Source organism: Erpetoichthys calabaricus, chromosome 2 (assembly GCF_900747795.2).
Source record: "Erpetoichthys calabaricus chromosome 2, fErpCal1.3, whole genome shotgun sequence".
Taxonomy (NCBI): domain Eukaryota; kingdom Metazoa; phylum Chordata; class Cladistia; order Polypteriformes; family Polypteridae; genus Erpetoichthys; species Erpetoichthys calabaricus.
Window position 1 is genome coordinate 54,835,992 of NC_041395.2, and position 16,210 is coordinate 54,852,201.

At 37.9% G+C, this 16,210-nt stretch overlaps 1 protein-coding gene across 1 annotated transcript in view; it reads right to left on the reverse strand.

Annotated features, from left to right (window-relative positions):
* The window catches only part of shank2b (SH3 and multiple ankyrin repeat domains 2b), a 971,122-nt gene that overhangs the window by 348,269 nt on the left and 606,643 nt on the right, over window positions 1-16,210 (reverse strand). The window contains exons 17-18 of the mRNA XM_028793812.2: window positions 2,928-3,010; window positions 1,375-1,499 (exon numbers count right to left, since the gene is read on the reverse strand). Of these exons, the coding sequence (XP_028649645.1) occupies window positions 1,375-1,499; window positions 2,928-3,010 (208 nt within the window). The remainder of the gene's footprint in view (window positions 1-1,374; window positions 1,500-2,927; window positions 3,011-16,210) is intronic.

Genomic DNA, 16,210 nt, shown 5'->3' on the forward strand with positions numbered 1-16,210 from the left:
ACAATGCCACCAAGTTTTTTGTCTACCATTGATTATTACTAATTTATTGTTGAATATATTATCTTCAGTACAAATCAGCAAACAACTTTAAAAAAAGATCCCAGAATTGTTGTCAACTGTCCTGCCACAACATTACATTGAAGTGAAATGTCTGTAACACCTTCAAACATAGCAAACTGGCCCATTTAATAGAAACATACCCTAAAGTAAAATGCATTTATGCAACTGTATATACAGCATGAATTTAGGCAATTCAGACAGTTGAAATTTCTAATAATACCATTATACACACCAGCATAACAGCTTTTCAGAATGCTGTTCTTTCACAGTCTTTATAAAGGTGCACATTATTGTGTAAATTATCAAAAGTAAATCCATGTATTTCAATGCCAAATACTCAGTTAATACCACAAGAAATCTCAGTGAATTGATCGGAATCATCAATGTAAGTCCAACCTTACAATGCAATATAAAAACAACCTTAAAAAATAACAAAATGTAATGAAAAACTAAAACATTACCAGAGAAAGCCTAAATGACAATTTCTGCCATTTTAAAACAAAGTTACAATTATACTGTGAAATGCCAACTAATGTCATAATATTTATACCAAGCAACACCACAGAAAAGTCCAATCAACAGTATAACAGTTTGCATTGCTTTTAACATATTGCAAAAAAATAAAAAAGTACAGTGAAAGCAGTGATCTCAAGGAAGCCTTCATACAATTAAATAAAGAAAAAAATGACACATGTGAAAACCCAAAACAACAAATCTCAGTCTCAATTAACTATTAGGTACTGTACACTCAGTCAAAGAAACCAAAACCAAATGCTAAAACATTAACAGAATAAAGTCAAGCAATGCTGCAAATACACATTTAGTTAATTTAAGGTCTCGGCAGCCCATTCCCAGCAGAATTAATAAACAGACCATCCAAATGTGTCCAGGCGGTGCAAAGAACATTACTGGTCAGGCCTTACAACAGCCTTAATTTCTTTTAGATGGTAACTTTGCCATAAATCAGAGCACAGAACAAGCTTCACCTTTTACAAGCACATCAGCGTGTCACCAGTCCCATACTCCTTACATATCTAATCAGTCCAACATGACAAACACTGAATCACAGCAACACACACTGAACTTTCTTTACAAACACTGTGACACTCAACAGCGACAGTACAGCTGCAAAGCCCAGTCAGGACCTCCCTTTAGCTCATTGCCAGCAATGCATCATGCTGACCAGACCCACTGTACACTACTCTATTCAAGATCCTTCTTGACAAACATTGCGAAAATAACCACCAGAAAGATTGGAAACTTCACCCAAATTGCTCCAAGCCGAACAAAATATAAAGAAAAACTCGTGCTTACCTCAATGAGAAAGTCTCCAGTCCTGAGTCCAGCTTGCCATGCGACCCCACCTTCATCAACTGACTCCAGATACTGCAGTGCAGGAAAGGCAGGGGTAGGAGTGAACTCTTCAATCGGGGTGTCAGCTTGTGAAGATGGAAGAGGAAAGCGCAATAAATAAACACATAAATAAATACAATCTAACTATTGCAGTGTTTTTTTTTTGGTCAAGAAGTAAGGATTCACAGTAATTTACACCCAACAGGCAATCCTGAAATAGGACACAGTTTCAGCAATGCTCACAGTTGAGGAGCTCAAAGTTCCTCAAGTAAATGTAACAATCAATCAATCAATCAAGTGTCTACTTTGTCTTCTGTTTCTAGAAGCATTTAGAAAAACCTCTCTAAGACTTTTATTCATTTCTCTTGGCTCATTCCATTGCACCAGAAACTTTTGTAGCAGTGACCTATTCACTTTGCTGAATGTTATTCACTTCCTGTCAGGACTGTTACTCTAAAAGACTTTTTCCAGTTCTTTAGCACATTGGATCCACTGAGTAGATGAACAATTGAGGCTAATCGTTTTAAAGGTGATTTGGGCCGTCAGATAAGTACACCTTAGAATTAAGAGGAAATAAAGCAAGTTTACAAGTTTACTTCATTAAGTATTTTTTTGTTGTAGAACAGGGCAGAGAGAAATACATGGATAGTTAAAGTAAGAAGGTGGAAATCCTTGAAAACATGCCACATAGTGAAGCTGCGGAAAATTATAATTAAGAGGCGATTTCAGAATGCGCAGCTTTTGTTTTTATATTCAGCAGTTCCCATTAGACTTTTGTGGCCCTCAAGTCTGCAAGAAACCAGTAGCGACAAGTATCACTTTTGATTAATCATCCTTTTATTTTTTTTTACTGAGAGCCATGTTATTGAATGTGCGTTTGAAATTGTTTTCTTCGAAGAAAATGTAATTCAAAGCAAATTGGATGTCCTTTTGTAAAGACAGAAAATATCAGGGACACCGCAGTTATTTTTGTTCAGTTGGTAAGTGAAGTGAAGTGAGAATGTTTTGGTTTATTTTATGTATGGAAAAAGGGGTTAAATGCTAGAGACATGCGAGATACATTAAAGGAATGGCTGCACTTTCATGTTTCTGATCTCTTTTTAAACAGGTATGTGAACAGAAAATAAAAGCCTGAAAAGGCTAGACACAATGACATGGCACTAAATTAGTTGAAAGGAATGTAACATAGGCTACACTTTTTACAACTATGTTTCGTCATAAATTAAATAAAAGAATATTTAAATAACATAAAGAATGCACATTTTTGAGAGCTCACCACTCTTTTCAGGGGGCTATGATAGGGCTGTTTAAAACTTACACAAACAACAGAGAAAAATATTTTTGCTTGGAAGCCAGTAAGAATCTGAGAATAACAGAAATTCTAAAATACTTTTTGCTAAATTATCACTATTTTACATTTTTCAGGTTAAATGATGGCAGAGAAGGTACACTTTTAAGCAAAGTATAACAAGGGAGAGATGCCAGAGGATTTTCTAAAGAGAGCTTCAACCTACCTTTGGCCCCTCGCAGCACAAATCCAAATCCTTCATTGTCTTTTTTCTGCAGGACCACTGTCTTCTCATCAATAACACAGTCACTGTGAAGAAAATTCCGAGGATAGCGACCATTATTACACCCCATCATCCTCATCATCGTTGCAGCGGCTCTTCCTGAGTAAAGGTTCATCGTCATCAACAACAAAGCTGCCACCACAGGAGCAAATTATTCATTTATTCAAACAAATAAAATAACAATCCTGTTACCAGGAGCAAAGAGAAACGGCACTGATAAAAAAATGAATTTAGAATCCGTAGAACACCGAGAGGCCTGCATGAGAATATGACGTTCTTGAACAACAACATATCAGCCAAAAATACAGAACGATAATTAAGGGGGGGGGGGGGGTGGGGGGGGTGGGTGAAAAAGCAACGTCACAGAAAGAATTATATAAATAGAAAAAAAAGATTACATTAGAAAACATGCATGGTGCCTGTAAGGCTGTGAGTGAAAGACTGAATGAGTGTTGACTCTCATGTCATCACTGGGTGAGCTGAAGAAGCCTGATGAAGGCAGGCTGCATGTGATTTGAATGACATTTTCATTAATATAATCCTCAACTGTGAATGCACCAGATGCATTTCCGAGTCAAGCAAAAGAAAAGCCAACCCAATAAAAAGTGAGGCAGCATTCTGTTGTCGTTTTCCAATTTTCTCTGTTGCTCAAAGGTGCGTGTATCCTGTTTTGAATCCTCTCATCACTTAAAGCCACTGAAAGAGCAGGAACATGGTCAGAGAGCAGAGGTTTTGCCTTTAAAAAATCTCTTTCTTTCAACCCATTTAATGCTGCATGCTGCTAGGAGCCCACATGATCTGTTTGACAGCCCACACGCCTAATAGAGAGCAGCTTGCCTTGGCGTCAGCAAGCATGCTTCTCTTACAGCCTTAGGAATCTGCATAATTCATTTAGCATAAGGAAACATGCATTTTTAAGCAACTAGGTGTAAACTATTTTCTTTACTTTTGTTTATCTATGGGGAAAACCACACAGTTAACTGCCTGTAAAATCAACAGTGAGCTTTACTGAGGGAAACAAAATAAAATAAAAAAATAAAAAAACAAAAAAAATCCCTCAAATGTAAATGCTTTTTTGGCAGGAAATGTCTCTCTCTTTATTTGACTATGAACAGATCAGGTATAGAAATATGTAAAGTATATATATATATAAAAAAAACTACTTCATCTTGGTCATTAAAGGGCTTTTGTATCTGCTTTTATATCCAGAGGTGCAATGCTGCATCTGTTAATGGCTAAAAGGAAAAAAAAAAAAAAAAAAGGAAAACACAATGCAGTCTCACTGCAGATTTTTATATATACAAGCCCACCAGCTGCAGTCTCAACCCTGCGAAACATTAACACCTCCAAAGTTCGTTCAGTATATTTAATTGTGTGTTACTCAGGTTTCTGATATTACTACATCTCATGAATATTACCATAAACCAATACGTGGAGGAGGATATATTTTGGATGCAGGAAAACAAACCAGTTTTCATGATTTTTACCAAATCAATAACATCAAAGTATAGCTCCTTTCACATACTGTCCTGAAGTCTACTGTGTATTCTTGCACATGAAGAAGTATAAAGCAAGATCCTGTCAAAGCATGGCTCCGTATTTACTTATAAAGAGACCCACCCATAATCTGTCAACATCCAAAGATGGGTGCTTTTAAAAACTTACCAAAGAAACAGAAAAATTCCCTCACCCATTCACCCATTCATCCACCAACCCATTTTCAAAGTGGCATTAATTCAATTCAGGGCCACAGTGAGTTGGGAGCTTTTTCTATAAGCACTGTCCTTGGATGGGATACCAGTCCATCGCAGGGAACGTTCACACAAGCCCATCAGATCAAATGTAGTGTCTAATTATCACGTAAGAAAAATGAAAATGTGTCAACCACTGATCACTAATTGATACAATCAAGAAATACTGTAAGTAGCAATACAATACATCCGCACATACCATCCTGCTCGTTTTGGGCACCATTCTGTTTCAATCTGTTACCCATGATATTCATTTTTATTTTAAGAATTTTAGAATTTTACCTGTATACAGGCAGGATTTTTTTATTTCATTAATATTGGCAGAATAGGCTCTGGCCCTATAATAGAATAGTATTACGAGTTCAGAAAATGGATGAATGGGTGGATGAATTTTTGTTGCTGTTGGGGGCCAGCATGTGACTGCAAATACAATTGTAAGGGCATGTGTATGTGTAGCGTTTTTCAAAAAGAAAGAATGTGGGGGGGGGGGGGGGGGGGAGGGAGTTAACCCCCATCAGCATCATGATGAGTGGCACTGAATGCTGAGTTGCCGTAGTAACATAATCTGTTGTTGGAGAAAGCCATGGGATAGATGAAGTGAAGCTGTGTTATTAAAATTGTGTGGCTGCAGATAAATGATGTCCTTTGATTTTACACATTATTATTTTTTTATTATGGAGAATTTGTACCTCAGAATGATAAATTCACCCTCAAACACCTCTGGCAATTTTTGCTATTTCTGGAAAATCTCTCGTCATTTATCTCACAAAACACGTTCTGAAAAATACTACCCTGTCGTCTTGCCAGCCTCAACATGAGAGCTTGATTACAGGATGGCATCTAATATACATATTTTAATGTCATGTACACCCAACCAATTTAGCAAATAAGAAGTTTATATACTGTAAATACTGTACTAATTTCATATTTTTTTAATCTGAATAATTTTATATGATTTATTCTTTTTGGGGGTTGGCACACCATATAAGAAAATCATGATAGCATATCAATGTAATAGGGAGACTCTGTGGTTGTAAGACACAAGATAACATAAATGTGATGGGCTGGCACCCTGTCTGTCCAGGGCTGTGTCCAGTGCTGCTGGGAGAGGCTCTGGTGCTCCATGACCCTGAACTGAATTAAGCAGGTTTAAAAACTGAATGGCATGTAAGTTTGTTATGGACTAGTAAATATTTTCAGGCCACTGTTATGCAGCATAGTGATATTTGTTTTTGCTTTAGCACCCCTGGCTCCAGTTCTTGCTCAGGCACTAGCTGTCTAGAGTTTTCATATTCTGCCTCAATTTACACTATTTGGGTTTTCTGACAAATCTCATGTAAGGCTGACCAGTGATTTGAAATTGGCCTGGTGATTCTGTATGTGCTTACAATTGCACCCTTTAATGGTTTGGCTCTCCATCCCAGGCTGATTCCTAACACTCCCGTTAGAGCCTCTGGCCCACTGCAATTCAATATTTAACCAAAAGTGTGTAGTAAGGGACCATATGGGACGTTTAAAAAAAATAAACAGTTGAGCTTAGCTAAATCTTACTTTGCTAAGTAATTAGATGTGTTTACAAATGTAAAGCATTCATGCAACCAATGGAAAAAGGCATATATCAGGCCAGTAGATCATCTTGCTGGGTTCAGTAGGTTTTGTCAATACCCTTGAATTAAATTAGACTTGAGGCAGGTAGCATAACTGTCTCTCAGTTTGACTTCATATCTACATTTTCATGTTTAGAATATAACAGAATACTCAACATGGCAATTCAAATCTAAGTACAAGAAGAACCAGAATGATAAATGAATTGTGCAGTGCTGGGGTATTGAGTTGTGTTAGCAATGTGTTAGCTTGAGTGAATTTGTTATATATACTGTACACGTGTGCGTGCATATACAGTATATGCATTCACATCCATTTATATGCACCTGTGTCATTAATGTAACAGAAATGTGCTGGCAGTTTCCGCCCAAGTATTTTATTTATCCTATAAATTTGTTAGGACTCCATCAAAACCTAACAGATGACTATCTACAATAGCTGTCTTGTATTTTTATTCAGAATCTGAATGTAATGTATCCAGCCTTTAAAGCTAAGTTGACTTTTGGTGCCATCTGCTGACACTGAGACTTGCAGACTTATAGTCACTGAAGGTCTCAAATGACATGCATTAACTCTAAGAAAGTTCAGTATGTTACTGTACCCTGTTTTGAATGTTAGAATAAGACATTTCATTGCTGTCTGTCAACTACCTTATGGTGTTAATCTAGCAGTTGTTCACTCTGCTCCATCTGCACAGCATGCGTTTGTCAACATATTTACACGACAATAGTGGCAAAGATTTAAATCATTACCTGAAAGAAATTCTCAGTGCTTAAACCACAAGGTACACTGCAAAAAGTGAACTAAAGCAAGTGAAAAGTATATTATGACATGAAATCTTGTTTTCCTTATCATGTTAAAAAAAATTGTATTTATGATTTTTTAGCTTACTTTAAGAAATTTTTTCAAGCAAATTTTGGTCACCCCATTGGCAGATGTTTGCTAAATAAAAGCAAAACAACTCCTATTTAAATATTTTTTTTGTCTAGGTTTTGAATATGTACTTTGTGCAGTGCATTCAGTGAGTTATGAAGCCATGAAAGCACCAAATTATGAAAACACACAAAAGCAGTGGAGGTAAACAAAATGTCTCACAATGACAGCTAAAGTGTAGCCCCACACGCAGGGCATGCCGCTGGTCACTCAGGTGACTGCTGTACTCCCAAGTCTGATCCCAACATGCCACAAAAAACTTTTCAGGACTGTAAACCAAAATTGAGAAGTGTCTAGTATGAGAAATCTAAATGCTGTACAATGGGATGGCCTGTTCAACTAACATTAATATTTTCAAACTTAAACAGCACCAAGGAGCAAACATTGCAAATAAATAAGATCCTTCTTAAATGAATGGATAATCCTTCCCATCCTTCTACAAGGCCTCCACCAACATTCAGTGCTTGCCTTCTTTTAACTATGCATGTAAATATATTTAAATAAAAAGTACCACATCTTCCAAAGTTACTAGTGATACTATATATATTTATATGTAATTTCAGTGTTTCATAGCAGCTAAGGATGAATTTAACAAAAAATATTGTTATCACTTATTTATTTTAATTTAGTAGGAACAATGTGATTTAGCATAAGTTATAGTTCAAAAATCATGGAACTGATGTGCCATATGGAGTTTAGAGCTACTGCTGATTTCCAAATTAGGCTCCTAGTTAGGTGTTCAAAATACAACTTAAAAAATAGGAAAGAATAAATTAAGGAGGCAACTTTAACACTGAAAACATATGCACCATAAACATATTGGTACCTTTTCAATTTTTTTCAAGTAATGCACCAGTTTTTTCAGAAAATTGTTGAAATTAAACATGCTTTGGTGTTAACATTTCTTTCATTTGGATAAAACGACGCACAAAAAAGGTGGAAAAAAGATAACTAAATCTTAAATCTAAAATGGACTAGTCAAAAGTATTGACATATTTTAGAAGTTTTAAGAAATATTTGGATTTTAAGCATTTGATTCTTCCTTGATTTTTAAGTAAACTTGCCTGTGATGAGTTGTACGAAATAAGAAGCATCCATTTAACCAGTGTCAATTAAGAAAAGTGGTTTCTCATTCTGCTTTATTGTTATATGGGTATTGAAATATTACTACAATTACTATATTAAAATTAATAATATTGATAAACAATAACTAACAATATTTTGATTTCTTTTTAAAGGTTACACAATTTCCTATAACTACACACCATTTATGTAATTGCAAGGCACATTGAAAGTTATCTGCTTATAAAACAAATACTTAGTTTTTATGAAAATGCAATATAACAGCTAATATACTTTTCAATTATTTCACAAAAGGAATATATTAATAACTTTAAATGAGCCTATTCTAGAATTTTCTTCTCAAGGAGAAAAAAGGAAGCAAAAAGCTGCTTTACATTAATAGGCAAAATGTGTTTTTGCCTGTATTATTTTAATCATATAGAGTATACGTCCTTACTATTCACCCATAAACTTAGTTAATTTTGCAGTAACACGCATCTAGCTGAAATAACAGTTAAAATGTTGCAATATAAGGAAAACAATACCATAAAGGATATAGAATGCTCTGTAAGATTTAAAAAGGTTACCTATATATTTAAACTGAGCAGAGGCTGATTACTGTTCTTCTACCAGTTCCACTTTGTTGGGCTTATTCAGTGTTAATGTTTTCAATGCACCATCTATTGGAATCTGTTTTGTAATGCATGCAGTAATAAAATGCATTGGCTTTTTCATTCAAACAAATGGTGCGTCACAAACATTAACATTGCTGTTGAGAGTCATATACTAAATGCTGAATAACTGAAGCAACAGACAAACTGGCACTATAACTTAACAAAGTTATATTTAAATTGACAAAAATCTAGAAAATAAAAAAGAAAGAGAGGCATCACTAATCTCAATCAACTCCATTAAAAATTCTGGTGATGTGTTTAAATTAATGCAGCAAGTTCAGAGCAGGAATAAATCATGTAAAGAAAAAAAAATCAACAGCTATAAAGGGGGCATGATGGTCTCCCAGGACCCACATTTCAGACCTTGCAATCATACTGTCAGAGACTTCCTTCTCAGTGAAAGTCAATGGGCTCCACTGCAATTAAGACTTCTTCTGCCTCTTTTTTCAACTTCCTACCTTTTTCACTTTACATTTCCTTTATTATGTTATTGCGTCTGGTGTACATGCCACCTATTGGAATGGAAAATGCAATGCACTTTATTATATCACTTAACAAAGGCCTTAGAATGAGCATGTCAAGAATGCCGCACTTGAGTGAATGTGTTGCTAATGGTGTCGTAGGTTTATGGACTGCAGTTACACTTTCTTATTCAGTTCAATTAGATGACATTTCTGCACTAGACCAATTGCCGAAGATTTATCATGAACTGGACCAGCTAGTATAATAATATTTGTCTCTCCTGCTCAATTCATTTTTAGGGTCATATGGTGTGAGAGCCTATCCCAGGAATATCACGCTCAAAGCTAGACCTAATCCTAGACCATGGACGGAGCTATGCCGCACCATCCCACTTCACGCCATGACAGATTTACTTGTATTAAGCAAACTGAGAACTGCTAAGTATCATACTGTAACTTGCACTAGGGTAGAGAGGAAACCAAAATGCTCTTATTAAAACCCACACAGAAACAAGGAGACTATGCAAACACCACACAGACCAATATTATATTTATAAAATATTCAAAAGTTTGCTTTTGACAAAAGGGAACATTTTTATTCAACAAAGTTTATGCCAGAGCTCCATAATGAATTCTTACAAAAATATTTTTAGATACAGTATGTACCAAATGCATGTTTTGAATACACAGGTATAAGATAATAAATAAGTGGACTGAATAAAAGTTATTATTTGGTGAAAAGTGTAAAATATACGCTTCCTGCACAGCAATGCGCTGAGAGTTTGATCACAAACTGCTACAGGTACCAGATTCATCATATCTCTTTTAACGGTAAGCACAGTCGATTAACATGAGTTTGCATGTCTCTGCAATGTTGCACATCTGCCTTTGTCTACAGTGAAGTGTTTTCGATAATTAAATATTAAGTTAACACTGTATTCACAGCATCATTTCAGTACTCTGTGTACTAAACCCCAAAGGAGTCACTTGTGAATGTCCATGCCACATTTGTTCTTAATTTTGATGTTTTATTTTGCTTTATTTTACCATATTCCATTGGAAGTAACAGTAAATTCAGTGCTATGTGCTGGGGTGCCTCATGTGTTCACCATCCCTGCTTGGCTTGGCTCCCTCTGGCATTTTCTATACCTGTTCATGGCAGGTTTGGGTTGTATTTGTGATTTTAAATAACAAAAAATCTAAACCTAGCATTCAATTTCACCTATAGAGTGCTGTTTTAAGGTCAAAACTATTTCTCATCGAATATGATTGCAACTATTTTTAAAACCTTTCTTTTATTGTTGCCATAATGTTGCTATGCACAGATGACTGGAAGTTTATACTGTGAGACGACATCAATGCTTCGAGAAAAGGGTGCCATACACTTTTTTAGGTATCCGAGATTGCGGATTTGGCTCAAAAAGAATAGTCTGTAAATTTGTGTTTACTAGACTTCTTGTTAAATGAGCCCTTGCTTAAAAAAATCTAGCCTCGTATTTAGATTTGCATTTTGGCTTGACCACTCAATTATTGGTCTTCTTAGCTTTTCGAACTCTAGCTAGACTATGATGATGTTTCATCTCCCAGCCCAGATCAACAATAAAACCACCTGACTCCTCTCTCTGGCAGAAGAGTTTTTAAAAAAAAAACAAACAAAAAAAAAAACTAAAGTGCTACTTTGAAGCGTTACATTGTGTGGGATGAAGTTCTGTTTTTTTAGCATTTCCGTATGCACTCTCTGCCGTATTTGTCGTAAAAGAAAATACTGTGGGTTTTATTGCCACTTTATACTGAATTCCCTTCACTGCTGCATTTTACACTGAATTCACTCCTCAATTCCCTTTCTGTGACAAGTTTGTGTAAAATATTATACCACATTATATCAAAAATTTTTAATTTCTCTGTACACAGTGCAGCAAATAATTAAAGAAGCCCAATTTTATGTTAAATATTAAGTAAAACACATAGTGATGTCTTAAATTTACTTTCTGTCAACAGCATTTACTTCTTAAAACATGCTTTTGAGCCTGTGTCCCCTTACTGTGACAGATGGCTGGTAGATTTTTAAGACATCTACTCTGTCCTCTTGAATTTTGACAATAAGCTATGGAGTGTTAAATGGGTTATTTTTCTCGTCACCTTTTCATGGAGTTAGAAGCGTGTTTACTTAGCACAGCTAAACTGACATACATTTCTCTGAAAATGCAAAAAGACAAGTTCATTGCAAGTGCTGCATACATTTCTTTGACAGTTTATTCGCCACAACTATGGTTGGAAACACTGCATTGTTTAATTTATTAAAATGAACATTCTACTTCATCTCTTTATTATTTCTGGATATCTAAGAAGTCTTTTAAGCTGCCTGCACTCCTGTTGAATAAAGAATATTTTATGTAAACGGTACCACAGCTCTGCAACTGTGAAGTGTCTTAAGACAGTGTTAACAAAAGAAAGATGTTCCATAAAATACTCTTTTTTTTGTTGGCTTTACAAAGTAGAAAAAGGCAAACACTGCCATTTACAATCTGTTCTCCAAAAGTGGTAACTGAGATATTGAAGCTTCAAATTAAGACCTAGATCATTACAGGCCTTTGGTCTCTAGTTTTAATGCTATACATTTTTTATTTCTAACAAGGATCACTGGAATCATTCACATCAGTATTTCCTAATAATGTGCTTTGCTTACTCTGTACTGGCTTGTAGTTCAAGCTAACTCTAAACTTCCTTGCATATCAACAACCAGCAGAAATAAAAGTTTATAGTTAAAACATATGGCTTAAACGTGAACATGAAATTGTTGATGCCATGTTAGCATGAGTTAAGCTCTAGATTAGACTTGAACCTGTAAATGCTATCTAGTCTTTAATACTTTAAGTCTGGTCTTTCATGGACATACAGTAGATGAACTAACTAACATGAAGGAGAATGGAGAAGGCAAAAACATTCAGGTAAAGCAGGTCTAAGAACACAAAAAAAAGCTCCACAATTGCAAAAAATGAGATGAAGGTAAGTATAATTCACTGTTGAGTTAGGAATCAATGCAAAAAGTCTACTCAGACACAGCAACAATTATAGCAGAAAGGGCTTAAGGTGTTGGTGGAGTATACACCCTCTCCAGGCAAAGGAAGCTGAGTGACATGGCTTGACAGTTTATGTACACCGTAAATACTGGATTACAACATGATCCAAGGAAGGCAGTGCAAATTCATTCAATTCAAGGTCATGGGAGGGCTACAGCATATCTTGCAAGCCTCAGGCACAAAGTATGAGCCAGCTCTGGATGGGGCGCCATCTGGATACATCCTCAATTGAGAATCACCAATTAAATCTTACACACACATCTCTGGGCAAGTAGGAAGAAAACCAGAAAAAAATCCACACAAACACAAGGAAAAACATGCAAATGCCATTCGGCAACCAGGCATGGGACTTCAAGATAGAATACTAAATCTGTAAGTCAACAGTGCTAACTGCTGCGCCACTACTTAAACATTTTATTTGAATCAATGAAATTGTTTGGTAATTAATAATTCAGAAAATTAACCCACAGAAAAGGGATCAGTAATGAGAAAAGTTGATTTCTAAGGGTCATGCTATGGTAGAGTTTTATTTTATCTACACGAAAATCTTCCCAATTCACATGATAATAAAGAATTCTGGACAGACAAATAAGAGATTAAAGGGTGTGCATGGTGACGGAAACAGGACATTTTCAAGCAACATCTGAACTGAACGAGAACTGAATTGTGTTTCTGAGATAAAGTGCAATAAAAATTAAGACAAACTAGCATGGAGCTTTTCAAACAAGCCTTAGATACTGAATGTGCTCAAGGAAGCTACGGTTGTACCTGTTGAAATCTTTACTTGATACATTGGATCTTTTACCTGATAAAAGGGAAGACTGTCAGAAAAGTGGATTAAAACTTTGAAGCATTATTGATGTGAATTTTTACCTTTTACTTAATATGTTTGGAATGTGCAAAAATATAACCTATTAATTTATTTCTTTAGAATATGTAAAAAAAAAAAAAACAACATTATCTGCCTTGTGTAAATACAATGAGCATGGGCATCAGTCTGGGAAAAGAACAGCATTTGTAATGTATAAACAGAATATTGTAAAATGTAAACATGACAGTTAGTATAAGATTATCAATCTTAATGGTATGTTACTATCTTATTGATGGTAAGTTACCATTTGCTTTTAATTATATAGAAATAAGCTAACAAAAATGTCTACATTCCAAACTGGCACCATGGCTGTTTAGCTTTGAGGACCAATTCTGCAGCTTTCTATACTGCAGTCAAACCAGTCAGTCCTTCAATCATCATGGGACACAGTTTTTAAAGAAATCACAAAATAGAGAAATTAGCACTGAAGCACACATTGCTTTTGTTCTTTTATTTCACCACTTAGGTGCCTTTGTTTTCCTGCTTTATGCAGTTTAGTATCTTAATGACTTAAAAACACATAAAGTGTACCAGCACCTGGAAATTACTGTGAATGTGACCGTCAATCACAAGTTTTGTCATTATTTTAATTAAATTTTTTTATCTGTAGTTTTGTTAATCTTGATTAAACATTACTGGTTTCATATTGTGATGGATTTCCGGCTTTTTACTCCGGCCCTCACCCCCAGGCCGCCAGGAGGAGCTCTCCCAGCAGCGTGGACGTGCCCCGAGTTCCAGCAGGGCCTCATGGACTATATAGTTTTTATACACAGCCCTGCTGGATACCTTGGGGGCCACCAGGAGTCGCTGTAGGGGGACTCGGAGGCTCGTATGTGCCCTATAACCCGGGAGTACGTCACGGTCACGTGACAGGAAGGAACGACGTGCTCCCGGGGTGAAGAAAAGAACTGTTTACCCTGACCCGGAAGGAATACGGACTTGTGGGTAATGGAACAGAGGCACCTCCGGGTCAGGGTGTATAAAAGGACTGTGGGAAAACCCAGAGATTGTGCTGAGCTGGGAGGCAGGGTGGCAAGTGTCTGGGTGAGGAGGATTGGTTTGAGAGAGTATTGTGATTTATATGAGTGTGGAGTGGAGGGTGCTTTGTGCACAGTATCATTATTTAATAAATAATAATTATACTTGTATCCGGTGTCTGGAGTGGTACCTGTGTTCAAGAGGTGGCTCCACGCCTCTACTGCTACACTGGTGTAGCTGGCAGGATTCTCTGGCCATCTGTTGGCAGGGGACCTGTACTTTATTTAAATTTTGTGGTGGCAGAAAACCCTGTGAAGGTCCCTCTCGAACACACGGAGGTGCAACAAAACCCCACTACAGAGAGCGCTGCAACTGCAAGCCTTCGGACCGCGATGGGAAAGAAATCCAAAAGAAAGAATGAGCGAGCCCAAACAGTACAGAAACTCGCAGAAATGTGGCCACCGGAGGACGCCGCGATGCTGTGGTCTTACCTGACGGGTCCTGCGGAAACCAGGGACGAGATCAACGCTGTGAGAGAGCACTGGCTAAGACAACAGCAAAGCAGTGAAGAGAGGACTGTGCTGGAGCCTGAAGCAATCCCTCATAAGTCGGAGGTATGTGTCGCGATAAAGCCCGAGGCGCAAGGAACTGTGTTGTCTTGTTTTGCAGAAGACGAGCGGTTCGGGACATCATATAAGAAAGACGCATGCCTCATACCTTGGCAAGATGGCCGCGAAGTCGAGGAGTCTGTGGATGTACACCTGGGGAGCCTATTCGCGAAGGACGATCATGTGGACCATCCTGGTGCAGGCTGGGACAGACGTAAGGAAAATACGAAGTCACCTGACCAGGAAGGGACCTGTCTATTCACCGCCCCACGTCGCGTGATTGCGCGCAATGGACCCCGGGAAGGTGATGGTCAGTTTGGGTCTCTAGGTGAGGTCATTCGTTCCCTGACGGATCCGAGCTTCCTGAAAGGGAAGGGGACGGCGAGCGAAGCAGCGCCACAATTAAAAAGAGGTAAAAAGGAGCGGGAGGCGACTGAACGGTCTGCCGACAAATTAAAAGAGGCAGATCGCAGTCAGCCGCTGGAGGCTATCCGTTCCTCTTCGGACTCCATGTCCCAGAAGCCTCCGCGAAGCCCAGCAGAGCATGTACCAGGAGTGGACGTGCTCATTGACTCCCGGCCGGCAGGTGAGACGAATGCGGAAGCAAACTTACCTCCGGCCGAAACAAGTAACTTTGTGGACTTACGGGAGCTCGAGAAATATCTCAAGCCTGTGTATGATTTCTTCCAGGGACTAAAGGACTTGAAGGAGCGTGTGGAGGAGCTGGGAGCTACAGCCGAAGCGCCGTTGAAAGTACTACAGGTGTACCTGCGGCGATTAGGCCGTGAAGCCCCAGTCTCGATTAATGTGGCGGTGCAGGTAGGTGAACTCTGTAACGTATATAAATAAGGGGACACAGTGCGAGTCGGCCCCGCAATTAATAAGTAGCGGGTGTCAAAGCGCTGTGAACCCGACAGTTGAGCGTGGCTTGGTGACTGAGTGGTCGGGTGAAGGTCCGATCGAACCGGGACAGCGGTACGAGATGGCTTCCCGGAGCGATACGGACCTCGAGACCCCGACCTGCGTGATGAGGGAGTTGTCGCTTGTTACTGGAGGGGCGGAAGATGTGCCAATCAAACCGGGGCAGCTGGAAAGTGCTGTTACCCGGAACGATATGGTACTAATGACGCCGCCTCCTATAATGCATAGGACAACAGGCGTGCAAACAGCAAAGAGGCTCTCTCTTCTCCACAGAGAGCCTCA